Genomic DNA, 26,746 nt, shown 5'->3' on the forward strand with positions numbered 1-26,746 from the left:
TTCTGTGTGGATATGACCTTATTCTAAACTAATTTTGTTGCCGTTTCAGCTGCAACAAAATAAACACATTTAATTAAAATACATTTTTAAGAAGAAATGCACTTTATTTTAATAACAGTATAAAGTCATAGACAAGCATTAATATATACATTTTTCGCTTACATTAAAAATCACCCTCAGATACTTGTTGCTGCGATTCTGCCTCCTTGTGGTCAAACTGTGTAAGTGCTACAAAAAAGCAGCAAAAGCACACTACGCATTTTGGTCAAATCTAATTCTCTTATCACTGTTAGTGTGTGCTTGTGTGTTGAGACAAAACTATGACATAAGAAAAATCTACATTTCTGGTCATTTATTGTTTTGTTCTTGCTATTTGTGGGGAAATATTAACATTTATTCAACATTTATTATACTTGAACATTTCATGTCGCAAGCCATAAACGTAGGTACATTCGCTATTAAAATATATGTATATAAAAAAGCAGTCATTTGTCAATAAATGGACTAACATAACAGCAAGGAAGACAATGTTTATAGGGACAGTGTGAGGACATTTTTAGTGATGCCTCAAACAATGAGCAAATCGTAGCAGAATTAAATGAGATCGTCTCGTCACAGCCACACATAAAATAAACAACTATTCTTGTTATACAATGAGAGTAAAAAACAGTTTAGGTTACATTTTTCCAGCAGACAACTGTGCAACACTGAAAACCTTTCAATCACAATCAGCACAACCCATCTTTCTTCATAAACGGTGCCCTCTGTAGCTTTAACTGTGCCTTACATCAGTTATCTGGTGTGGAATCTTTGGTAATATCAGGATAATTATTTTGACTGGATGAAGTTCCCCAAAATGTTTGCGCAACAATTTGGACGGATTTAACTTCATTTAAAGTCAGAATTTTCATTAAAAAAGAAGAAGATATTACTGTATTGATATATTTATATGATATGATGATATCTTATTTGAGTTAAAAACCTCAGTTTTACAGTTTCAGCGGTAATTGTCGATGTACTACTTTTAGACAATGAGTGCGTTTACATGCTCACTAAAAAAAGAAGAAGAAGAAGATTACTGGCAATAATTTGGTAACTGGAATAAACCGTTTAAGGTGTATACATCTCTCTAAAATATCAGATTATTGACAGAAACCTAGGTGTGTTAAACAGGTTTTAGAAAAACAGATAACGGCAATAAACTGATAATGATTTCGGTTTATTCCGTTTACGTGAGCACTTGAATAACCAGATAACTACAAAAACCTGATAATAATCAGTTTTTAGTGTGCATGTAAACGCACTCACTAATGTAAAAAAAAAAAGAAGAAATGTAGAAAGAAAATGAAATGTAGTTTTGTTTTAAAATGTGATTGTGTTGATGAGTCGTAACTATAAATCGTGTTTTAATAATGATAAAAAAAAAAAAAAAATCTCGATGATGTAGACACTGTGACAGTGACTTGTAACCGTAACAAGCTAAGGCGGTCGGTTGGTTTTCCTGGTTTCCTATAATGTGAAGCGATTCTCCACCTCGTCTGCGATCATCTCGCCGATGGCGAGGGAGGAAGTGGCTGCCGGCGAGGGAGCGTTTCGCACGTGGAGCACACGACTGCCCACATCTCCAACCCCGCCGTCGAAAACAAAGTCGTCCACGAGGTTTCCGTCCCGGTCGAGGGCTTGAGCTCGAACTCCTGAAGGACCCCTGAAGAGAAAAACAACCAGGGTTACAGAGACACTTCTGAATACTCACAACCGACAACTGCACTAATGAATCCATTAGTGATGACTTTTAAATCAGTAACCACATATTTTGGTCATCATTTAATCCATCATACGCCTGATTCACAGCCGATGAGTGGCATATACATCACTGCCAAGTTCCATCATGTTTTTAATAGTCTTGTATAAAGTACTTGAAAGCGATACTTGAGTATCTTACCAGAAAATGACTTTGGTAGAAGTTAAAGTCACCTTTTCGCAAATGAGTTCAGTAAAAGTCTTAAAGTACTTCACATTTACTGTGCTTAATAATCAAAAGTACTTTTCTGATATAAAATGTCCTTAAGTATTAGAAGTAAATGTAATAGTATGGGTTGGCTGCTCAGCCGAGAGCTGAAAAAACATCACACTGTTAGCAGAAACCCAGAGACCAGAAACCGAAATCTGCGGCTAACAGCTGAGCAGCTAACAGCTAGTGCCGCTAAAAACAGCTAGCGACAACAAACAGGCATTACGTCAACAACTCAACTTTTATTTTGTAGTAACGAGTAACGACGACGTGTATCAGAGTAAAAGTAGAGTACAGATATATGAGAATTCTACTTAAGAACAGAAAACACTGGTTTTTAAATATATAATATTGACATTCTACCATAAAACTGATACCTCCGAGTGTAGTTTTAATATTAAATAAAATATTTCTGCTTCTTAAATATGAACGATATCTGGTGTCTGTGTTCCCCTATGAAGGTAAACTGCTTTTTTTTTTCCCCTGACATTTCACGGACCAAATAAAGAATATATTAGAACTAGAATTCTAAAACTTTTAGAACTTTTGTCCTCCATTTTGTGGCAACATGTTTCCAAATGACCCCGAGTTTACTGATCAGTCAAGAGGGTGTTGGTGAGAGGTCAAACTGATAGGAGACCTTACGGGCACCCTCTGGTGGATCCTAAGGGGTACTACTTCAAATGGTGTGAAATGATGGAGACTGCTGTAAGTCCCCTTCAAATACCTGATTTTTACATCCCACATTTGAAATAAATTAATTTAAAAAAAGTGGCAGCCTTATTAAGTACATTTAAACAAAAATGTAACATTTAAAAAAAATATATATATATATATTTTAAAGCCATAATCCTGTTACAACCTGGACTTTTAAGTGAGAAAATAATTGACAGATTAAACAATTACCAGAGCGAATATTTAAAATCAAGAATATTACTATACTAGTTGCCCGTCCACACTCACAGTGTGTGTAGTGAAGACTTTCCCAAAAAGTGAAAGAAAAAATGAAATAGGAGTCATCACTATATTATTCACTATATTCCAGTGAATAAATATCCAGTGAGAAACATGCTGTCTTCACTTAGAGACTATTTTTACATCAGAGTACAGAGGCCCGATAGAGAGACGTGTCACATGATGCGACAACAATCACCTGACTTTGTTATCACTGCAGTTTCATAATGTGAACCAGGATTAGTGTTTTCAAAGTTGTAAAACATGATCACAATCTCCTCTCTTGTTTTCACAGCGGTGGTGTTGAATAAAATTGATGTCACAGTGAAGTTTTCATATGTAAGCTTTTCAATATTTTTTTTAAAATTAAAAATCCTGATGTTACGATGTTATTTTGTCCTCTAGAATCATTAGATCCATTTTTTACCAAAACGAGGAGACCATTCATCTCCATACAGAATGACCCAAAGTCTTTTTGCTGTAAGACAACAGTTCTAGCCACTTTTCCGCCCCGTGTGGACCCCAATTAAATAATCTAAAATGTATATTCAGATGCTGTGTCATTGTTTTTACCTGAGCACGTCACTCAGCGAGATTTCAGGAATGTACTTCTGCAGGATTTTAACCTGAGCACCCATGACAAAGCCTCTGTACATTTCTCCAATCCCGAATATCATGTTCCTCAGCACCAGCTTCTGAAGGCCCCTGCAAGTGCGTGAAGACGACAGGTGTTAAAAGACTATGTTACACAATGGGGGGGGAAAAGAATCACTATATATGCACCTGAATGAGATGGCATCGGCAAAGTCTTTGATATTGAAATCCAACATTTTATAACCCTCCCTTTTGAAGGCAAGGATCGCGTTAGGACCGAGCCAAATACTCCCGTCCATCCGTGGGGTGAAGTGAACTCCGAGGAAGGGGAATCGAGGATCAGGAACCTGCGGAAACATGTTTCATAATATTATTTAACAATATAATAGTTCCTTTTTCAACTTAAATACCCTGCAGAGCAAGAAAAATAAGAAGAAATAAATGCAATATGGGCTTGTTTTTTGTTCGACAACATTAGGCAGTTACAGTATGTTTGGGTTACTGGGATCATGTTTTTGTTATTTGAATCTAGTTATAACCAGAATTGTAAAGCTGCATCACAAAAGAAGATTAAAATGTGATATGTATGACTCCAAAAGCACACAGTTATCTTTTTGTTTGAGAATAAACTTTTGTCAGATCATCTTGCTGAGTAATATTTGTTCAGTTTTCTTGGTTTGAGAGCTGAAAACATGTTCACATGCACTAAATTATGTGTAGCTGTGAGGGATATGACTGTGTATTAACATCCACGAAAACAAGGACAGAGACTAATGTGGAAATCCAAATTTTGAGATTAGAATTCATACACGGTACAAGAATTAGACCATTAGCTACTGTCAGACATGCACTGAAGTCCGAAATATTCTCCAGTCATAGTTCAAGTGAGCTCAGCAGGAAGAAATCCAGATAATCCTGGCTCCTCGCCCAACAGCAAATACTCCTTGATCCAGTTCTCCAGACATGAAAACAGCAATGGACACATGGATCTTCAAGCAGACTTACAGGGTAGATGTTTCCTTTGACCAGATACTGTTTTTCTGGTTTCAGGATCAAATAGTCTCCCCTGAACGGGACGATCCGCGGCTCCCGACTGCATCCAGATATCTGTGAAAGGCGGTCCGAGTAGAGACCTCCACAGGTCAGGACGTAGCGGCACTGCACCTCATTGCCCTGGTGAAACAGAAGAATGCAGAGGATGACAAGAACAGAGCACAGCCTACGTTAGCCTGATGTGCATATTACCATAATTTGTCTATCCCAGATGGGAGATATTTCTTTGACTTTTAGTTATGATGACCGTCAGGATAATTCGGGCCGCTTAGATTTATTTTGATTTTAAAACTTCAAAATATCATTGTTATTTGTTTGGCAAACAAATTAACTGAATTCACCTTTAATATATATATTAAAGGTGAATTCAGTTCACTCACTGGGCTTCTTCTCTTTTTCTGTTCAGGAATGCAAGTAAATAACTATAATTTGACATCTTAATGAAGACATACTAATGTGCTTTATATATATATATATACATATGGAAGTATATATATATATATATATATATATATATATATATATATATATATATATATATATATATATATATATATATGTGTGTGTGTGTGTGTATATATATGATTGTGTATATGTATACACATACACACATACATACATTTACACACCTTACAGTATATATACATACATATAAAGATACATATATACATATACATATACACACACACATATATTCATATACAGTATATGGTAACACTTTATAATATATACATATATATAATATATTCATAGTACACACTATTAGCATTAGTTAAGCATTAATAAGTATTGAACATTTTTTTATTATATATATATACATACTCATATTTATATCTGCTTTGTCTTACCCGTTTGTCGTGGATTGCAATTGGATATTTCATTCCTGTAAATATAATATTTTTACTGTAAACACAGGCTTGAACACTGTACCTTTCAGTCTATTAAATCGAAATTGTGTTGACAGTTGACACACAAACGCAAAGAACCTGTATTTACCATCTGAGCTCCCTGCTGGACTCTCCTTGACCGCAGAAATATCTGTGACTTCAAAGTCAGTCACCACCTTCCCGCCTGCCTCCTCAAAGTCTTCTCCATAGCTGAGAGCCACCATCCTCCAGTCCACAATGCCGGTGTATGGTGAATCCAAGGCCATGATACCCTGAACACATGACATGCTGTGAGACCTCACCGCTTGTGTGCGAAACAAAAACGTACGGACCTGGCGTCTCTTACTCTGCAGAACGGCTCCCGCTCTCGAATGGCCTTGGCGTCGATCATGCTGAGATCGCGCACGCTGTTCTCCAGCCCGCGCTCGTACAGAGCTTTCAATCGGGGAACCTCCTCCTGCTCCACGGCCACAATGAGCTGCAACCACAGAAGAATGGGGTCAGTAAAGGGATGATTCACAGTTGCAGCAGCTGTGCAGGACCATGTGTCTCCATCAGGGACATAATACTGACATCACGTGCTATTTGAGATTCTATGTATGTGGTTGAAGCTCTAACATTTTAATTTAGACAGGAAAAAAATATGGTTTGTTGATTATTTTCTCGAATAATCGATGAGTTGTTGTTCATGTCAACCAGTGTTTCCCAAAGTTGGCAATGCCTCATTTTTGTCCTCAAACCAAAAATTCATTATTTCTTTGTTACTCGGAGCAAAGAAACCAGAAAATATTTGCTCGTTAGAAGCTAAAAAATCAGAGAGCTTGTTTTAATTATAAAAAAAAAACGCTCAATGAACTATTAAAATTAATGATGACTCATTGACTTCCACCAGGAGGTACTATATATTTACGCCGGAGTTTGTTTGTTTGTCTGTCTGTCGGTTACGGACGGATTTGGATGAAATTTCCAGGAAATGTCCGCAATGGGACCAGGAAGAAGCGATTATATTTTGGGCGTGATCCGTACACGCTAAGGTACACGTACACGGCAAGGGGTATCATGTAAACACTGAGCTGCCTTGGCGGAGGTCTGCGCTCTCCCAGTGCTTTTCTAGTTCAGTAATCCATTCATTTTTGCAGCCTTTGATTTTGTATGCTTGTGTACAATAAGGTATTAGACATTTGACAACAGGTTCATTCTGACTTTTGGGAAATACATTGTTATAAATCTTTTACACGTGCACTTGCAAGGTGCAGAATTGTTATTTTCCTAAAGTCTTGGAACGTTATCTGAGAAACACCAACAAAAAAAAAAACAATGTCAGTCCTATATGTATGTCAGAAACCGTATGAAACGCAGAATCAGACCTTTCCACATCTCTTGTAAGGGAGTCCTTTCTTGTCGCAGTACTCGTAGCTGAGAGTGGCTCCTCGCACACACAGTCGGGCCTTCAGCGAGCCCGGCTTGTAGTAGATCCCGCTGTGAATGACTCCACTGTTGTGCCCACTCTGATGTACGGCTGGTGAGCGAGAAAAGGGGCAGAGAACGTGAAGAACAAGAATGGGTTTTATGAACAGCCATATGTTGAGAGAAAAGCATCACAAATGTGTAGATTCTTGTGTTTCCTACACACATTTGCTCTATTTGTAGATAGGTGACCTTTTATAGAGTTGTCTTTTACATGTCACAAAACAAACAGTCTTAGACTACCACAATGTATTACACGAAAACTGGCATATCATTTGTTCATTCAGAATTGTGATAATTAATGTAATTATAAGGGATAGTTTTAAAGTGTGTGCACTCTCCATACCCCAAAGTCCACAGAGAAAATCAGTAATTTCAGCTCCCATAGACAGAGGAGCTGCTGGCCTTCTGCCTATGTCAATACAAACAAAGGATTTCGAAAACCCATGTCACAAAGAAACACGTTTGCATTTATTAATAGAGGCAGAATTTGATTTTTTTTTAAACTCCTGTGTGCCATACTATAAAAACACTGCCTTTTTCTATGGACTTTGGTGCAGGGATTGAGCGTTTCCCAATCGTCAGTTTTCTGGCCAGAAAAGGTTGTCGTGTTGTTGTATTTTTAAGCTACAGTAGAAGTGCAGGTAGGCCTGTTATCAGAGTCAAAGTCTGGTCCAAAGAAACAGATGAAGTCGGTGTTGAAAACGTGTCAATAGCTCATAAAAGTGGGCGTAACGACGGGTCGTCATTAATGTTTAATTTATCGGTTGACTGCCAGGATAATGGAACAAATAAATGGTGCACTGACTAACATGGCAACACTGAGCAAATGTGCACAGTCTTTAGCACAGTCTTCTTGTTTTTTCTCTGAACTGGCGCCGACTGCTTTCACCAGGGTTCTCACACCTTGGTTGACAGCAAATTCGAAGATTTTTCAAGGACCGAATGTGCTGCCGACACAGCTTAAGATGTGAGGTCAACTTATAAGATCGTCTTCACTCTACGCTCTGCATCTTGGACAAGTGCTTGTCCTTGGATTCTTGGTCAAAGACGGTCTTTGTAATGTTCTTTGGCGAGTCAGATCTTTGGAATTTCCCAGACATCACAGAGTCATTTGCTCTCTCTTGCTGAGCGTTACTCGCTCATTGCTCTGCGTGGAATCTCACGTCAACGGCGGAGAGAGACGTTCGTGATGCGTAGGCCTAGTCTACGTTCATCAATTTTCAAAAACTTTCAATGGCCTTGACATTTATTTATGTTATGTTATTATTCACAAACTTTCATGGATTTCAAGGACCTGTGGTAACCCTGTATCTCTATATAATAATATAAGGTTTCTGCATGACCATGTAAAGTGCCTTAAGATCGAATTGAATTATTCCCACAACATTAGCGTTCACCTGTAACTCAGCACTTAAGGTGCAATATGTAATAAGTCTAAAGCAACTGGCCATAAAATCCTCCTAATATGTCACAGAGACTCAGGAATTATGTTCATATAACAAACTGAACTCACCAACAACAACAGTGCAGCCAAAATATTTGCATTAAAAACATTTTTTTGCAGACTGCAAATCATGTTTAAGTTTTGAAATCATGTTTTGGCATGTGGCGCCCCCTACCGCCGTCTACCAATCATTGCAGTCAGTAGAGTCTCAGCTGCCGAGCAACCACGGGTTGCCACTTACGTCAGAAAACGAAACCTAAAAGACCTCGGTATTTTGAATTTGAATGTAGTAACCGTTTTTGGCCACATTCTTACAGATGGCACCTTTAACCGTCACATGTTCTTTCTAACAGTCAGCAAATGTCAGACCTCCACCCACCGAGCTCCTTTTCCTTCTCCAACAGGATGAAGCTGAGCGACGGGTGTCGCAGGATGAGCTCTCTGGCTGTGGCCAAGCCCACAATACCGCCACCGACGATTGCCACATCGTACGTGCTGAAATAATGACAAGAAGAAAGCGAGGTCACGGACAATTCAGATTTGAAATGGCTGCTTATTAGTCAATAGTTCCACAGGCTGCAATTGGGACAAATAAAGCATTCAGTGTCCAAATGTGCACGATTGCATGATCAACCTTTGGAAGCAGAAGCACAAGAAGTGTTGTAGCTGACAGACTTTGTTTACAAAGGCAACAAACAGCTGAGTCACAAGCTTCTCCGTAGAGTAAATCCATTAGTCACCGCATTGGTTCAAACTATGATCGCACAAACCAGAGGGAGAAATGTAAGCGTTAGCAGCCGTTTCAGTGCCTCCACCATGAGACTGCACATCGTAAAAATACTTTCTCGTGAAGCGAACGGCTCACATCTTGCTTTTCGTTTTTTAACATGAAAACCAGACTGAGGCTCATTGTTGGGGGCGGAGACAGGAAAACCAATAGAGAAAAGGAGAAAGACATGTTTGTCCCTCTGTACAAGAAAAAGACACAGACTTTACTTCCTCAAACCTGCAGAAACAAATACTATAATACAGCAATTTATCTGTTATGTCACTTATATAATGTCTTGCTGGTGTCATGTAACAGACTAAATTGGAATCCAGAAAATCCCCACAGGGAAACCGTGTTTAGTTTTCATGCACTGCACATCTGGAACAAAGCTCGCCCTCAGAGCTGTGTCCTCTTTCTCCATTTTCAGTTCTTTTTAAGTTGCTATTTTTTTGTATAAATTTTTATTTAATGCAAAAAAACACCCCACTGCTGTTAGGGCGTATTAACAACACATTTATCTTGCCTGGTCAATAAATGCATCCCAGTTTACATATAGCAGGCTGGGGGAGGAGAAGGCTGTTCCTTCCCCCTGTTACATAAGGTGCGTGTGCCACGACTCACTACATCCTGTAGGTTTTGATGAGAAACATGTGCTGCAGGAATGTCTCAACATAAAGTACGTGAATGATAAAACATATTGTTCTAACAGTAGAATGTGTAAAATTAAAGGTGCCACATGTAAGAATGTGGCCAAAAACGGTTACTACATTCAAATTCAAAATACCAAGGTCTTTTACGTTTCTTTTCCTGACGTAACTGGCAACCCGTGGTTTCGTGGCAGCCAGTTACGTTAGTTAACCAGGGCCTCAAAATGAGGTTCTGCCTCATTGGGACCAGGGTTTAAGTCTCTGTCAGAACAACTTGTTCCATGTCCTAGTCTTGGTTGACCAGTAACTTACCATACATGTAGATAATTGATTTTTGCTTTATTTTAGCATTTACTGCCAATATGGCAGCCTAGAACACTTTGCTTCAATCCCTAAACAACTTGATGGGCAGAGAAATGAGTGAATTAGAGAAGTGAATTAGTTTAATGCAGATGGTTTATTTAATTGTAATGTGACTTGTTCCCAAATTTCACATTTCATCAATCTACGTAGCAAGTGATGTTTGGAGTAGCAGCAAGACATGTTTCAAGCAGGGCATTAAGATTATTTTCTTGCCCAAATAAAACTATTATTTCTGGAATGGAAATAATGCATTTAATTAATTTTTTTATCATCTGCACAGAACTACTCACTGTCGTGGTCTCTCTGTTAGCAGCAACAAACCCAAAGCTGAAAGACATCAACACTGTATACTATAACTATGTTTAATGTCTATATTCCTCACAATATTCAACAGTTTTTGCATTAAATTATTTAATATTATTCCAACACTTAATAACTCAAGACAATGAAAAATGCTTTCCAAAACAAACAGCAACCATACAAACATAAAACACTAAAAGTTAGAGTAATAAAGCAATAAAAGCAGGTTACATTATGTCGTTAAAGTAATAATTGTACAGTTAAAGGTCTATGGTCTATGAACCTAGAGCTTTGGCTCATAAGGAACTACATATCTTTTATATGTATATACCTAGCAGTCTTGCCCCTGTAGACGTTGAAAAGTTAATCACATAAATGATAAAACTTGTAGGCAACCAGTGTAGAGAGAAGATACAAACAAAAGGATTAAGATTTTCTCTTCTCCGAGCATTTTGTACAAAGGCAACACAAACAACTTGACACAAAGTTTGTCCTAGTACACACTGTACTGTACAGTGTTCTTAGTGAGAACTGCCAGCGCCATAATGTACTCCCCAACTAAGTGCCTAATAATAACCTTTAACTGGAACCACTTTCAGTGCAGTGAAATCTACAGCGCATGTAGTTAGGGATGTGAATCTTTGGGTGGCTCACGATTCGATTCGATTCTGATTCTTAGGGTCACGATTCAATTCTCGATTCAAACGATTCTCGATTAAAAAATGGATACAATGCATAGTGTGTTAAAGGTGAAGTAAGTAGTTTATAGTGCCATCTAGAGGAGAGGCTGAAATTTACAACAAAGAACTGCTCCTCTGCTCACCCCCCCTCCCTTCCCTGAGCGCTACGGTATCCTCAGCCGGTCAAATGTCGTCCTCGTCGTCTTTCTCCGTGTCAGCAGATGAGGTTCGTGAGGCGAGGGAGAGGACGAGCTACCGCGGCCGTAGCAGACGAAGCGGAGAGAGTGGAGGCGGGACTTCTGCTACAAGTAAAGAGACGCTTGATTTGTTCTCTCGCGTTTATCCTTACAGGCTCCCGTAGAAACATGGCATTGTGGCAATGCAGTAGCGGCCCGCGACCATGTTATTTTACATGACTTTTTGAAATTCGTCGAAAATAAAACAAAGGATATTATACAGCGACTAGACAATGCAGGAGCACATAATATGTATAAAAATGTGGATTTTGGGTTATATAAACCAGTAAATACTACACAGTGTCCCTATAAGGCAAATTATGGCATCAAGACAATACAGTTTGTATAAGATAATGTGATAATGTGATCACACAAAGGCAAACTTAAGACAAAAGTCTTTTATTAATTAATTAATAAAAACGTACTTACTGTACAAAAAATGACTTGCGTAAATAAAAGCTTAGGTTAGCTGCCTTTTTCTCGCAGAAGTTACAAAAATAAACTATACACAAATAACACAAACTGGTGTTTTTTATCCGAAATAGAAGTTTTTTTTTTCTTTTCGATTTTTGAAGTTTATGAATCGATTCAGAATTGTGGATGATTAGAATCGTTACATATGTGAAACGATTTTTTTCCCCCACCCCAACGTGTAGTGGAAGTATTGCTTAATGTCACTTATTTTATGTACGTGACGTGTAGTTGATCATATGTAATGAAATTACTTTATTTATCCCTTCACCCCACGGACTGAGTGTGAAATATTGTTTTTAGTGGCTCTGTCTGTCTGTCAGTTTGTTTGTGCTTCCGCACTTGCACTTGTCCTTATGACCAACAGAGGCCGCCAGAGGCTTGTTGCATGAATGGGGTGAAGTCTGCCATCTCTGGTTGCCTTGTTATTGATGGACTACATAGGTTAACTCATGTGTGGCTTGAATGTTTGCAAAATATAACATACCTCAAGTATTTTTTCTATTAGTTTAGCCCTTCAAATTAGATATAATTCTAGCTGCTATTTAACAGTGTCGTCAAAAATGTCCTTAGAAAGATAGTTTTGAGTCAAATGTGTCCCCACAGTCTTCTACAGACATTTACACACCCAACCGAAATGTTATGTAACCTTAACCACAGTGAGTGCTGCATGCTTTCAGAAGACCACTATCACAAGACAACTCCAGGAAGCAGCAGCTTTATGCCTACTATTTCAAACCGCATGTCTGCTGTTTAACGGTTAAAAGCGTACACTTACATAACTTAAGTGTAGTATAGTGTCATTAGCAGTAGTAGTGTGCTCTGTCTGTACCTGTGCAGTTGTCTTCTCCGTGCTACGTCCTTCACCAGTGTAGCGTGCGCTGCTCCGGCAGCTTTAAAAGGCGAGCGGCTCAGTATCCGGATCATTGTCGAAGCTTCTTTTTAAATCAGAGACAACCTCAGACTCTCCTCGTCATTGCTAAAATGTCTGCGTCTGTGTATCTCTTTCTTTCTTCTGTGTCTTCTGTCTGATTCCACCCTCCGGTTGTTGTTCACTGTTGTTCACTGTTGTTCACTCCTCATCCCTCTGCTACAGCCGATAGTGAAAGCAGACACCGAGTCACGCCCACCCTTACGCCCTCCACGTAGGGAGCACGTACAGCCAATGAGAAGGCTGTATTCTTACACGTCACGCGGTCAAAGTTCACGTCGCAAGGCAGCAATGGCCGCCTCTCGTTGGTAAACAGTGTTGTTCACGGGACAGGTGAGGCTGTTTAACGTGTTTTCACTATGACGCACTTTGTTCAACTGGTGTTTTTTATGCCTCTCGTTGTATGTCGTAGTTCTTCTTCTTCTAATAACAATATACAGCAGTTCTAAATTCCTCACCGCAGTTGAAAGCCCTTGAACGCTGTTCAATGGTTCAAAGCTCTTGATATTTCTTCTTCGTCTAATAATAATTGTAGGTAGGCAGAACACCGAGAGCTGTAATGCTGCCCCCACAGTTCAAAGTTCTTAATTACAGTTCCAAGTCTTCTAATCCCACTCACTTCTTCTCTTCTTCATAAAACCCCGATTACACTTTATAGTATAGAGCCATGGTTCTCAAACTGTGGTACGTGTACCATCAGTGGTACGCGAGCTTCCGCTGGTGGTACTCTTCTATTGTATATACCAGGGTATGTGATCGGAGCGGAGCTGAGGAGTTTTGACCGTAGTTAAATCATAATTATTAGAGTTTAATTGTCAACTGTTTTGAGAATTGATTAATGCGTTTATTGATTATTCTGATTTTTCAGCTTTTTAAATGTGCATTTTTTATGGTTTCTTTGCTGCATACATATAACAAAGAAATCATTAAAACTGAATCATTTCAGACAAAACATTTAAAGGTGCCATATGTTAGCATGTGGCCAAAAACGTTTACTACATTCAAATTCAAAATATCTTTCAGGTTTCGTTTTCTGACGTAACTGGCAACCCGTGGTTGCTCGGCAGCTGAGACTCTACTGACTGCAATGATTGGTAGACGGCGGTAGGTGGCGCCACATGCCAAAACATGATTTCAAAACATAAACATGATTTTCAGTCTGCAAAATATATTTTTTAATGCAAATATTTTGGCTGTATTGATTATTAAAATAATCATTAGTTGCAGCCCTAATAATATAATACTACTTTTGTTGTTTTTTTTGTTTGTTTTTTTTAAATCACAGTTCTTCATCTTCTCAGTCTCATCCTTCATCTTCTTCTCTTAATAATAATTTCCATCAAGCTTTGTTAAAATGCCTACAAACTGCACATTAAATCATGTGGTACGATCGATTGAAGAAAGAAAGAAAGGATAAAATCTTCACTGTGCACTTATTGGAACATTCTCATACATTTCTTATTGTGATTGTTGTTGTTGTTGTTGTTGATAAAGAAAATAACGGCCACCTTTTTGTGTGTAATTTATATTGCAGCTCAGAAACATGAGGCTTTTATTGAAGGCAGTGCAGAGTGCAGCAAGTCCACGGGACTGGGGCCGCAGAAACCTCTGGGGTTGGCTCAACGCAGTTTTCAACAAGTAATTATTCAACTCATAGCTCTGAAACACTGCAAACTCATGCACTAGGTGGGCATATTATTGGGTACACCTGTGTAATATTGTTTAATCCAACGCAACCAGCTCATAAAGGTGTGTGGTTTTGAAGCCAGGGGCTGAATTTTGAATTTGACGGTGTTGAGCAATTTTGCCACACCAATGGAAAACACATTTTTTGAGCGAAGTTTGTTGAGTTTCTGTGCATGCTGAAGCAGACAAAAATGCGATCATAAGTGGAGAAGGACGGTCAAAAGTGCCCTAAAAATGGTGTTTAGTGATAAAACAGCTGGCCTGTTCAGCTTGTAGCTATGCAAAATGTAGGTTTTGTTACCTTCTTTGCTCCTCTCTTCTTGAGTGTGTCATCAGTGTGTACTGTACTCTGAACATTTGCTGATCTTCACTCAGGGTGGACTATGAGAGGATCAAAGCTGTCGGTCCAGACCGAGCTGCGGCAGAGTGGCTGCTGAGATGTGGAGCCAAAGTGCGGTTCCAAGGTTTCGATCGCTTTCAGTATGACTACAACGCGCTGCCGTCCGGGCCTTTGGGCCGACACAAGATCCAGGCGATTGACGCCACTGAATCCTGCATCATGTACAGAGGGTTTGATCACCTTGGTCAGTGTTACAGTGTGCACAATATTACTGTATGTCCACTCATTTGAATTCATCCCCTGAAGACAAAGAATGTTTGCACAAACTTTCATGGGAATCCGTCCAATGGTTGTCAACAAAAGTCGAGCATTGGGTCAACAGGCGAACAAGACGCTGATGAAAAGCCTGTTCAAATTAAATATTAAAGCCATGTTCAGAATGAGTAAATTTTGCATGAACCGTGTTAACATGAGCTTGACCTCAGCCATCGACCTGAACGTGATAACCCTCTGTGTAAACACGAAAGGAAAGATGAGGGTGAAAGTGCATCTCCGAGTCCGAGTGTCCAAAAAGTGACGCAAGTGACCGGGATGTTTTACATCAAGCAGACATAGATGGTTCACCGTGTCTGACCTTGTTCTCTGCAGCACTCGCAGCTGTATGGCTTTTGTCCACCCAGCTGATTTTTCAAAAGAGTACTCACATGCCATTTTTGTTTAAATCTTCCTAGATGGTTTGAAACACTTGGAGGAAATCAAGTTCATCAAGTGCATCTACCTTGAAGATGCCTGCCTGGAGAGGGTGAGCTCCATCGAGAGTCTACAGGAGAGTTTGAACAAGGTGGAGGTGGTGTCATGTGGAAATGTGACAGATAAGGGCATTATCGCTCTGCACAAACTCAAGTGAGTATTATTGTTTCTGTCCATTTGTGTCTTTTAACTTATACGGACTTTCCATTTGTTAAAAGAAAAGTCTTTAATTTGTGAACTGATCATATTATGAATTCCACACAGGAATCTGGAGCATTTGTTTGTCAGTGATCTGCCGGGAATCAATGACAAACAGACGACGGCTAACAGATTACAGACAGCACTTCCACATCTGGATATTGTGATGGACCTGGAATGACAACTTCCTGTTTCTGAGCACGTTATACCTGCAACTTTTTAAAGGTTTTTCAAAGTAAAAAACCCAAACCTGTGGGAGGAAAGACTAGAATATGCAGGGCTTCAATTTTCAAGTTAAAAGTGTGCACTAGCAAACATTTTTATGTGTGCCATTTATTATATTTAAAGCTGCAATGTGTCACTTTTAGTTATTTTGTTGATGTGATTCTTCTGCCTCGGTTTGGTCTGTAACAATGCTCTGTTTTTTGTGTTCTCAGTCCAACTCCAAAGTGTTAGAACCATGTTGCTGTTGCCTCATCCATTTTGGCGTAAAATTAATCACTTCCTGTGTGCACTGAGAAACTGTTGCACACTGCAGCCTTTAGTCTTTTGGAGATCGTATTAATAGTTAATGGGAAATATTTAAGGTTTATTCTATGCTTGTATAAACAATTGTAAATTATAAAAGTAAAGCACTTTTCCCCCCTGATGGAATTAACTTTCCGCTCCTTTATTATATTCTCAACATTCCTTGTATTAAAAACTCATAAATGGCTCCAGAGAGAGAAAAAACATTTGGAAACGTTGAGGATTTTAAAGATGTAAGAGTCGTTCATATCATTTCTCTTTAGATCGATTTGGCATTTGTACAATATTCAGACAGACAGATGGCTGAAATCATCATTAGCACCAGAGACAAAGAGTACAATGTGGTCTTGCTAACGCTAAATGCTAGTTAAAGTGAGTTGTATTCACTCCTGATATCAATAAATATTTTCAGAAATGCTCATTAGTCATTATACGTGACAAAAAAAAAGTAATATTCAAGACAAAGTTGACTACTAAGACATGTCACTCTCAACATGGTCCATCGTTATAAAAAATACATTTGGCAAAACCAGGCAAGGCAGTCCGTCGTCATTTCACCTGCAGTCTACGGCTACGAGCAGAGCAGCACATCGCTCCTTGTCTTTGTACAGCGACGCAAAATGCAAACAGATGAGCTTGAACCAACACGTCCGAGTCACAGGGTGCTGGAATAGTGCATAGATGTGACATAAAAGACACACTTCATGTGGAAAACACACATTTAAAAAAAAAACAAAAAAACAAAGTGATGGAATCCTCTTGAATGCTGGAAGGCATCACCAGAGTTCTTAAGGACACGCAGGTGGTCGATGGTGTTTGGATTTGAATTCAAACCCCACTGGGAGTGTTTTAGATGTTTGGTAAATGATAGTTGAACCTGCGCAGGTTGTTGTAGTATTTCTTATTGTCCAGAGATGGGAAGATGCTGCTGCCTGTCAGCTGAGGCAAATACTGGAGGGAGGGGGTGCAGGGCGGGAAAAATAAACAATCAACATTTCAGAGACTGAATCTTGACCTCAATAAAAATGAGTTTAAAGCTGCTGTGAGTGAAATATTTGAGTTTAAAATATGTGTCAAAAAGCTCCATATTCTGACGACTATCAATGATAGGTAGGTAGGTAGGTAGGTAGATAGATAGATAGATAGATAGATAGATAGGATGAGGTAGGCCTGTGCGTAGGTAGGGTTAGGTGGGTAAGGTTAAGTAGGTAGGGTAAGGTTAGGTTGGTATGTAGATAGGGTTAGGTCAGTAGATAGGGTTAGGTTGGTTGGGAGGGTTATGTAGGTGGGTAAGGCTGAGTAGGTAGGGTCAGGGAGGTTGGGTTATGTAGGTTGTTAAGTAGGAAGGGTTAGGTGGGTAAGGTTAAGTAGGTAAGTATGTAGAAAGGGCTAGGGAGGTAGGTTGGGTTATGTAGGTTGGTAAGTAGGTAGTTAAGTAAGTAGGCAGGTAGGTATGTAGATAGGGTTAGAGAGGTAGGTAGGGTTATGTAGGTGGGTAAGTAGGTAGGGTTATGTGGGTAAGGTTAAGTAGATAGGTAGGTATGTAGATAGGGTTAGAGAGGTAGGTTGGGTTATTTAAGTGGGTAAGTAGGAAGGGTTATGTTGGTATGTAGATAGGGTTAAGGAGGTAGGTAGGGTTCTGTAGGCGGGTATGGTAAAGTTGGTAGGTAGGGTTTGGGTTATGTAGGTGGGTATGGTAAAGTTGGTAGGTAGGGTTAGGGTTATGTAGATGGGTAAGTAGGTAGGGTTAGGTGGGTATGGTTAAGTAGGGAAGTATGTAGAAAGGGCTAGGGAGGTAGGTTGGGTTATGTAGGTAGGGTTAGGTAGGTAAGTAAGTAGGCAGGTAAGGGTTAACTATGTATGCAAGTAGGGTTTGCATACATAGTTGTGACTTCAGTTCTCAATAAAGCAGCACAGCAGTGTGCTGACATCAGTTTTCTTACCCCAGGAGGAAGTTGTTTGCGAGGAAAGCGCGTCCTCTTGTTGCTGGAGCGGTCCTGCTCGCGAGAAGTGCTCTCGTGTTTTTCTCGCAAGCTGTCGAAGTACGGATGCAGGAGGAGCTGCTCGCAGGTCAGCCGCTCAGACGGGTCCATCCTCAGACAACCCTGAACACACAGACAGACAAATGTACAGAGACAGACAGATGGACAGGGTCAGGGACATATTCCCCTCATGACATTATTTACTCTGATCATTATTTCAACACAACCCTTTTCATATAGTTTCTCTGACTCACATAACTTCAAACCAAAGAGATACTGTACTGACTGATTATTATTATTAAGAAAATGAAGATGAAATATCTTTATTGTCATTACACTCAGATACAATTAAATGTAATTGATATTAAGATGTTTGTTTTTCATGTTTTTACTGTTCTATTTTAGTTATATCTTGTTTTGCTGTTTTTCTTTTTCTTTTTAGAATGACTTTGTCTCATCTGGGCACTGTCCCTGACAATTAAAACAAATAAAATATAAAAAAAATTAAATATAAACAAGTTCAAAGTGTAACAAATAAAGAGAGCTTTAAATGTGTAACTAAATAGTAAAAACACTCAACACTCAAAACAAATATTATTAACAGTGCTGATTATGCGTCATCTCACCTTCATGAGACTCAGAGCTTGATGTGAGAGGTTTGGATATTTCTGCTCCAGAGTTTCCTACAGGAAAAGAAAGTAACTTCCTTCAATTGAATTGAATTGACTTTATTTCACATTGAACCTGTTGTTCATTTCACCAACAAACACAAGTACAGAGAGAACAATGAGAGATCATGAATAAATAACAGCTGAAAGAAACAACAAAGCAGCAACATTCACTCATGTGATGAAGGTGGATGAGGTGAGTGTCATGTGTGTGTGTGTGTGTGTGTGTGTGTGTGTGTGTGTGTGTGTGTGTGTGTGTGTGTGTGTGTGTGTGTGTGTGTGTGTGTGTGTGTGTGTGTGTCTCACCATCTCTTGTGGCTCTGGGATGGAAACTCCACTGAAGAACTGGTTGTTGCTGAAAACCTGTTGATGTCGAGGAGTCAGATCTCCTGCAGAGGGAAAACACAACAAAGCAAGAGAAGAGAACAGTTTACAAACGCAACAGGAAAGGAAAGGAAAATTGCCCCATTGGGACATAAATGTTTTACTCTACCTTATATACCTCATATAATATATCTTTTTGGACTCATTACAGTAACAATATGCAACTTTACTTAAAACTAGAATCAAATATATGCTTCAATATGAGCTCTCTGTGCAACTGTCAGAGCCATTTTATGAACATTACAAATTCTCTTCTCCTTGCTCCGAACGTCTTGTAGTGATAGCTTTTTCCCATTACTATGTTAAAATGCGTATACAGCGTATAAGGATATATGAATGTGCAACATGGAGTGTTTTATTAGAAGAAATTCTCACCCAGAGTCTTCCTGATCAGGTACAGTTGATCCATGTCAGATTTTCCAGGCCACAGAGGAATCCCTGACATCAGCTCAGCAAACACGCAGCCGATCGCCCACACGTCCACTGGAGGACCGTACTGAGTGTCTCCCACCAGCAGCTCTGGGGCTCGATACCAACGAGTGGCCACGTAGTCTGTGTAGTAGTCACATGGACCAGCTGATGGAGAACACAAACACAGTGGCACGTGACATGTCTTGTTTTAAACAAAGACTGCTCTAAGACCAATACGGATGTGTCTTCTATACTGAAGAAGTTTGCATGTTCTCCCCGTGTCTGCGAGGGTTTTCTCCGGGTTCTCCGGCTTCCTCCCACAGTCCAAAAACATGCGATATGGGGATTAGGTGAATTGGTCACTCTAAATTGACCATAGGTGTGAGAGTGTGAGTGAATGGTTGTTTGTCTCAAACTGTCCAGGGTGTACCCCGCCTATCGCCCTATGTCAGCTGAGCGAGGCACAGCACCCCTCGCGACCCTCTGGTGGAGGATAAAGTGGTAGATAATGGATGGATTGGAGTGCTTTTTTCATATAATAATGTTGTGTTATTGAATACTGTCTGAGTTTTTGTACCGTGCAATTGTTTGTTTTCTTAGTCCCTGCCACAGGATTATGGATGTAATTTCGCAATTGCGCTTAATCCAGCATATTGACATTGATGCCTCTGTTGATTCACGTGTGCTGTCCTAAGTCAATAAACCCATTAAAACAAATGCATAAACTATATATAAAAAAGATATGTGTACTTTTGGTGTCTAATAAGAATTTAGAAACAACATCAAGTTTCCTTCGGTAAATTTGGTGTGACTGCACATCGCTGACATGACTGGAGCCTTAGAATTCAACGCAAATACTACAAACTATTAAAAAACCTGTTAAAAAAACATGTTTAACATAAATGAAATTTAAAATCATTTTATCCCTTTTTTAACATTATGTAAAGCACTTTGTGCAGCAGTTATTGCTCTTTTTTTCTTCTCCCCCCATTGGTAACATTAGGTAGAGCTGTGTCCACCAGGTGGCACTGTCAAACACACTGATAAAGACTTACTGAGAATCCTGGCAAAGCCAAAGTCGCAGAGTTTGATGACTTGGTGTTTGGTGATGAGGATATTCTCCGGCTTGACGTCTCGGTGGATGCACTGCAGAGACAGAAAAAATAAATAAAAACTGAAGTTACAACCTCGGTGTGAACTTGAAAAACGCGGTGTGCAGCTGAGGACAAAGCAGGGCCTGTGTGAGGAACAGTAAAAGCAGAGGAGTGGGTGTTTTCTGTTTTTAAATGGGGGGTGTGTGTTGTGTCTAGGTGATACATTAACTACCGGCCAGCCAAGGGGAAGGAATCCTCCTTTAAAAAGAAAAAAAAAAGAAGAGCCATAAAGCAGGAGGCATGGGAGCTGGAGGAGGGAGGAGACCAGAGGAATTCCAAAAACACGCCGAGGATTGTAAAAAAAACACAGCAGCGAGCAGAGAAAGAGAGTCACTCACATTCTGTTTGTGACAGAAGTTCACAGCCTGCAGCGTCTGCCAGGTTATACTCTTTACAAGGTGTTCTGGAACTCTGCAAGACAAAAGAAAAAACAAAGTCAATTTTATTTACACAGAGCGACATCACAAACACAATTTGCCTCGAAGGGTTTTATAGTCTGTGCAGCAAGTAGACACTCGCTCTGTCCTTGGGAAAAACTGGGATAAACCTCATGAGGAGCCGCAGAGGAGGGATTAGATGTCACATGTGAAAAAAAAAACTGAGCACACAAACCCACCGACAGATCAGGTTCATTACTGAGCATTGAAAAGAGTCACATACACAACGCTTTCCAGATTAGCTGCTGGAGGCTTTAAAGTGTGCACGGAAATCTCTGGTTGATCCAATACTGAGTCGATTCAAACAGTCTAAACGTGATACTTTAGAGCAGAGGTTCTCAAAGTTTTGATACCTGAGGGCCAATTTAGGAACCCAACATTGGACTGAGGGCTGCCGAAGGAAAAAAACCAGAAAGAAATCCCTTTTGTAATCATTTTAATGACCAAATTGCAGTTCTACAGTTTAGCTATAAGTAATATAAGCGTTAATATAATGTAATTTAAGCATTAATATAATAACACTTTATAATTAACTGGGTAATTACCCAGTATTTTGGCCATTGTTCTTACCTTCTGTAACATTTCTGTTACCATATATTTACTGGGTAAATAGAAATTGGGGGCTGTAGCTACCTGCTTTGTAACAGCTTATAACCCAATAATACACTATAATTCACCACATGGAAAACATTTAAATACTCTATTTTTGTTTACTCTTATTGGTCTGTATCCAGTAATGTCCAATAAACATTTAACAAGCTTAGTAGCTCCTGGATTAAAACTATCAACTGTAATTCACCACGGGCCGCCAGAAATGTTTCTGCAGGCCGCCATTGGCCCCCGGGCCACACTTTGAGAACCAATGATTTAGAGTAAAAGTACACATATCGTAGCAGAAAATGACTGGTAGAAGAAAAGTCTTTAAGTATGACATTTTCCTGACGTGCATTTCTAGAAAATGGACTTAAGTTTTAGAAGTAAAAGTGAGAAGTTGAAAGTGTGATAGTGGCTCAGTGGCAGAGTGAGTCATCTTTCAGCGGTAAGGTTGTAGGTAGAATTAGACTGATATGGTTTTTCCAGGGCCGATACTGATTATTAGTCGTCAAGGAGGCGGATAACCGATATTTAAAGCTGATATTCGTATGCAGTAAAAGTCTATCTTATCTTATCTTATCAGGCTCAGCAGCATGTCTTATAAAGTTAAATGAAAACTTTAGAAAAAATAAATAGCTCCCCAAAGTTTTCTACAGTAAATAAAGTTTTACAAAATTTAAATTATTATATTTTATCTTTCACTTATCTTTGTTTTAAGTTCAAACAAAAAGTGCAAAGTTCCCAGAGTCAGCAGCATGTCTTATAAAGAAAACTGACATTTAAAATAAATTGATCTCTTATTGATTGATATGTGTCAATCAGCGCCAATAATTGGCCCTAGTCCAAATACTTTTATTTGGGGTTAAAAAAAGATTTATTTTGCAGAATTTTTCAAAACAGAATTTATTTTTGCAGTTTTATAGTGTGCGTGCTTCCTTGTTGAGGTTGCACCTGTTGTACCTCTTCTGCTGCACATCAGTCAAGATGGAACACAGGCAGAAACTACGGCAGACAAATGACCTCGTCATCGTGAAGGAAACACGCTTTGTTATCCCGAGAAAACCAGCGCTGTCGTCTCGTTGATAACACGGACAATTGATCTCGTTATCATAAGGCAACAGGCCCACAGTGCCATGATACTGACATGATGATTCTGGGATGTCAAAATAACAGAACTCACTTTAAGGTGTCATGGTTGTAAACGAGACTTTGAGTTTATGAAAAGCACGATATGAATAAAATGTACTCGGAGAACTCTGTGTTTTTTGGGTGCAGCTTTAAACAAATAACTAGCCATGGGTCTTTTGCAATAGAATGAAAACAGATGAATTGATTAAAAGAAGGATGGATGTTGCATAACGTTGCCCTTAAAAGGGATATATTATGCAAAATTAACTTTTTTATTCATTTTAATACTTATATTCAGGACTCTGGAGGTCCTATCAGTAGGCAAAGTGTGAAAAAAGATGTTTTTGTGGTCCTCCTCAGTCTAAGTACAAGAGATAAAACACGGGACGTTGACTTCCGCACTCACTGGGACGTCACAAGACTGGAATTGTTGTCATGCAGATCTCCGCTTTGTCCGTGAAACATGCGAGATTGCTGGCGAGGGCAACCGTATCCGAAAAACCGGAAGTATGCAAAGTCTGCAAAACGTTCTATTCTTAGCTCCAGAGTGCAGCACAGAGTTCTACACAAACTTCCAGCCTCAGAGTCCAGTGGATACATGTTATATATGACAATATTTTTAAAGGTGGACCTAAAGAGATACTATTAAACAGAACGTTCTGAACAGGACTGTTTTGTCAGGATGATTGAACTGCTGTGGTGCTTCCTCCTTAAGGTATTTTGACCAAAGCATGTCACAGACATGTTCATTAGGACACCAGGGAATAGGTTCACTTGGAGAAATAGGGTATTTGACCCCTTTAAACAAATAACTAGCCATGGGTCTTTTACAATGGAAAGAAAACAGATGAATTGATTAAAAGAAGCATGGATGTTGCATAACTTTGCCCTTAAATCATTTTCCTGTCCATTTTCACACTCTCCTCGTCCCTCAGTCGGTTGTAAACAGCGCTGCTGCTTCCATTGTAAACCCTGATGCTCAACACTGAGGCTTTGTTGCCTCCGCTGACCATCATCTATCAGCGTTGCCAGGGGAATGGTTAAATCGAGCCTTGTGACCGGCAATTAATAACAATCCCCGCCCCCCTTTCACCCCCACTTTGTTGTCTCTTCTTTTGAACCGTTCTGTGTCGTCGGGGGCTACAGGCCAAGACCAGAGCAGCAGACACAGACAGCCAAAACACTCCGTATAAAATGTGGCACAGCCTAAAGGAGAGCCGGCAGCTCCTCGACAAGCAAAGCATTCTGGGAGAGCATCACTGTAAACATTCCACAGTGAGCAGGTCAGCCGCCCCGGAGACCAACGCTGTGCCCATCAGAGGCGGACAAAGCGCGGTGTACAGTGTGGTATATATGTAATGTAGAATTAATAGAAAGTACACAGCACTTTGTTTAATGGAAAGCAGCCGAAGTCAGATTTATGCTCGGAGTATTTCAGTGTGACAGAGTGAGGAGAACACTCGGCTGTGTGTGATTCAGACAATGACATCACTGCAGCGAGGAGGAGTGAACCTTTAAATGAGATCTGACGCTTTTACAACATTGATATCAATGTGTTTTTTTTGGGTTTTTTTAAACTCTGCCTCTGTTTGGTGTGGTCAATAAAGTTTTCACAGCAGATATTTTTTCGCAGTTTAGCAGGTAAAAAACAGGTGTGACTGATTACACTTGTGATGGCTCTGTTTAGTTCAAGTAGTCAGGAGAGTGTAACTGTGGAAGCTAAATGGAACTCAGCCTTCATTCATTGACCTCTGCCAAGGAGGTATATGCCTGTCTGTCTGCAATGGGACCAGGAACAAGTCATTAAATTTTGGGTGTGATCCGTTTGGGGGGGGGGCTGAGCTGCCTTCACGGAAGTCTGTGCTCTCCGAGTGCTTTTCTAGTTTGATTATTGACAACTGTGCTTTCTCCTACTGTGACAAACCACATCATAAAAGTCATTTAAGGTACACGGAGTCAGTGACTCACCCTCTGGGATGTCGGTCCAGTTCGTTGAGGACCGTGTGATCGCAGTACTCGAACACCAGGTGAAGCTTCCGCTTGCGCCGAAAGACCTCGATCAGGTTAACCAGGTTTGCGTGTTTAAGTTGCTATACACACACACACAGAAAAAACATTAGATCTCAGTGTGGAACACACACAAATCCAGTTTAACTATTTTGAGGACAGTCCCCGGTTTAGAGAAATAGAATAAATCGCTGGTTTACTCTGATCAAACACATCTGTTAAACTGTTAACAGATGGCAATAAACATGCTGTTGCCCCTGACAACCCGTCCCCCATTCTGTCCTATTTATGAGCTCCTGGAGTCCAGCAGGCCAGTAACACTCCCACCCACAACAACTGAACCAGGTTTTCTCTTCTTTTTTTTTTACAAATAATATCATTATGACAGAAAATGAGTCAAGCAACAAACCCGATAGAATCAGGTAAAAGAGATTAGTTTCCATGTTTTTGCTCCGGGCCACTGAGAAACATCTGTTGTTGCTATTGTTGTTGTTTCCGATAAGAGTGAATAAAAAATAGAGTAGTATATGCAGCATGGACGGTGTGAACCAGAATATCACACAGCAGGAGCTTTACATTTACTGCATAAACATTGTTTAAAATGCAAAAAAATACAACAAAAGACCTGCAGAAATTCTAATTTCCTGTCATTAAAATCCATACAATACTGAAAGAGCTATTAAAGCCTTTTAAATGGACACTTTATCCGCGCAGCAGCGACAAAAATGCAGCGGGAGGAGAGCGTACATTTCACGGCACTAAAACACAGTGTTTGCATCTTGAAAAGCATCAAATAAAACTTCACAATCGAGAGATCTGCATCACAGGACTTTGTTAGCGGGTTGTATCTGGAGGCATAATCTAATACTTTTTAAAGATGAACAAATCTGGTAATAAATAAATACAAAAAGTCATACAGTGTTGGTGTTGATATTAAGGTTCTGTTCCAAGTCGTTTTGTGTTCATTAAAAGTAACAGAAAAGATGTGAATGGGAAAAATAAAATAGAAATATGATCCAGAAAGTAAAAAGAGAGGATTAAGTAAGTTGAATGGAAAAGACAGAATTAGGATTTACAAAGTTAAAATGTCTCATATTTGACTGTCTTATAATATTAATCCAAATTTTCCTCATAACTTTGTGTAAATAAACCTGAGTTGAGAAACCACGTCTCATCATTCTGGGTCTGGAGTGTGTTTGTTTCTTCACCTTGAGCATCCTGATCTCCCTCAGCGCGATCTTCTTGATGATGGGATCGTCCTCCGACTCCACAAACTTCTTGATGGCGACGATTTGTCCCGTGTCTTTGTTCCTGCACTTGAAGACGACCCCGTACGAGCCCTCGCCGATTTTCCCGATCTTCTCGTACTTCTCCATCCTCGAGGCCACGCACACGCGCTTCTCTTCCGTCAGCGGGTGGTCACACCGTCTCTGCAGCCGTTAATGAGTTCACAGCAGGAGCTGTTTTTAAAGGGGAAAAACTTCAGCCAATTAAAGCTTCGTCCACCTGAGAATAAGAAGAAGCAAAAACTGGGTCAAACTTCATCCAATGAGAATCAGGTTTACAGATTTACAAACTTCTTTGAAGCCATTTTTTATAGATTAAGATGTCTTTGTGACACCATCTCTAGTTCAATTATTAAACATACATATTTGTTCAACAAACTTGT

At 39.6% G+C, this 26,746-nt stretch overlaps 3 protein-coding genes across 4 annotated transcripts; 1 reads left to right on the forward strand and 2 right to left on the reverse strand.

The window, feature by feature from the left end:
* Window positions 1–312: 312 nt before the first annotated feature.
* Window positions 313–12,944, reverse strand: l2hgdh (L-2-hydroxyglutarate dehydrogenase). Its single transcript, XM_083902248.1, has 10 exons — window positions 12,712–12,944; window positions 8,793–8,908; window positions 6,867–7,018; window positions 5,846–5,977; window positions 5,609–5,771; window positions 5,461–5,495; window positions 4,565–4,732; window positions 3,749–3,906; window positions 3,539–3,670; window positions 313–1,705 (listed from the first exon to the last, which is right to left on the reverse strand). The coding sequence occupies exons 1-10, from the start codon at window positions 12,804–12,806 to the stop codon at window positions 1,510–1,512; spliced, it is 1,347 nt and encodes a 448-aa protein (XP_083758374.1). The 5' UTR covers window positions 12,807–12,944; the 3' UTR covers window positions 313–1,509.
* A 158-nt stretch (window positions 12,945–13,102) lies between these two features.
* On the forward strand, window positions 13,103–17,133 carry dmac2l (distal membrane arm assembly component 2 like). Of its 2 annotated transcripts, XM_083903308.1 has the most exons (6): window positions 13,103–13,143; window positions 13,834–13,914; window positions 14,345–14,448; window positions 14,872–15,080; window positions 15,568–15,739; window positions 15,851–17,133. In XM_083903308.1, the coding sequence occupies exons 3-6, from the start codon at window positions 14,354–14,356 to the stop codon at window positions 15,963–15,965; spliced, it is 591 nt and encodes a 196-aa protein (XP_083759434.1). In that variant the 5' UTR covers window positions 13,103–13,143; window positions 13,834–13,914; window positions 14,345–14,353; the 3' UTR covers window positions 15,966–17,133. The 2 variants fall into 2 exon arrangements, with proteins under 2 accessions (XP_083759434.1, XP_083759435.1); XM_083903309.1 differs by lacking the exon at window positions 13,834–13,914 and having other exon boundaries at window positions 13,105–13,143; window positions 15,851–17,132.
* Window positions 17,134–17,144: 11 nt separating this feature from the next.
* On the reverse strand, window positions 17,145–26,453 carry cdkl1 (cyclin dependent kinase like 1 (CDC2 related kinase); the record flags this gene model as incomplete). The annotated part of the gene is made up of 9 exons (XM_083903307.1): window positions 17,145–17,263; window positions 18,256–18,417; window positions 18,921–18,977; window positions 19,269–19,351; window positions 19,722–19,922; window positions 20,813–20,903; window positions 21,250–21,322; window positions 25,039–25,160; window positions 26,286–26,453. 9 exons carry the CDS (start codon window positions 26,451–26,453, stop codon window positions 17,162–17,164), a joined length of 1,059 nt encoding a protein of 352 aa, XP_083759433.1. The 3' UTR covers window positions 17,145–17,161.
* Between the last annotated feature and the right edge of the window lie 293 nt (window positions 26,454–26,746).

This window comes from Microchirus variegatus (assembly GCF_963457635.1).
Source record: "Microchirus variegatus genome assembly, chromosome: 16".
Classification (NCBI taxonomy): domain Eukaryota; kingdom Metazoa; phylum Chordata; class Actinopteri; order Pleuronectiformes; family Soleidae; genus Microchirus; species Microchirus variegatus.

Bases quoted from the DNA above. Each gene is read 5' to 3' on its own strand.
- dmac2l (XM_083903308.1), top strand. From the start codon at position 14,354: ATGAGGCTTTTATTGAAGGCAGTGCAGAGTGCAGCAAGTCCACGGGAC. The intron at 14,449-14,871 runs GTAATTATTCAA...ATCTTCACTCAG, and splicing joins CTCAACGCAGTTTTCAACAA to GGTGGACTATGAGAGGATCA. The intron at 15,740-15,850 runs GTGAGTATTATT...AATTCCACACAG, and splicing joins ATCGCTCTGCACAAACTCAA to GAATCTGGAGCATTTGTTTG.
- l2hgdh (XM_083902248.1), bottom strand. From the start codon at position 12,806: ATGATCCGGATACTGAGCCGCTCGCCTTTTAAAGCTGCCGGAGCAGCG. The intron at 4,733-5,460 runs GTAAGACAAAGC...CTGTTTCACCAG, and splicing joins TTGCAATCCACGACAAACGG to GGCAATGAGGTGCAGTGCCG. The intron at 3,671-3,748 runs GTGCATATATAG...ACGCACTTGCAG, and splicing joins GCCGATGCCATCTCATTCAG to GGGCCTTCAGAAGCTGGTGC.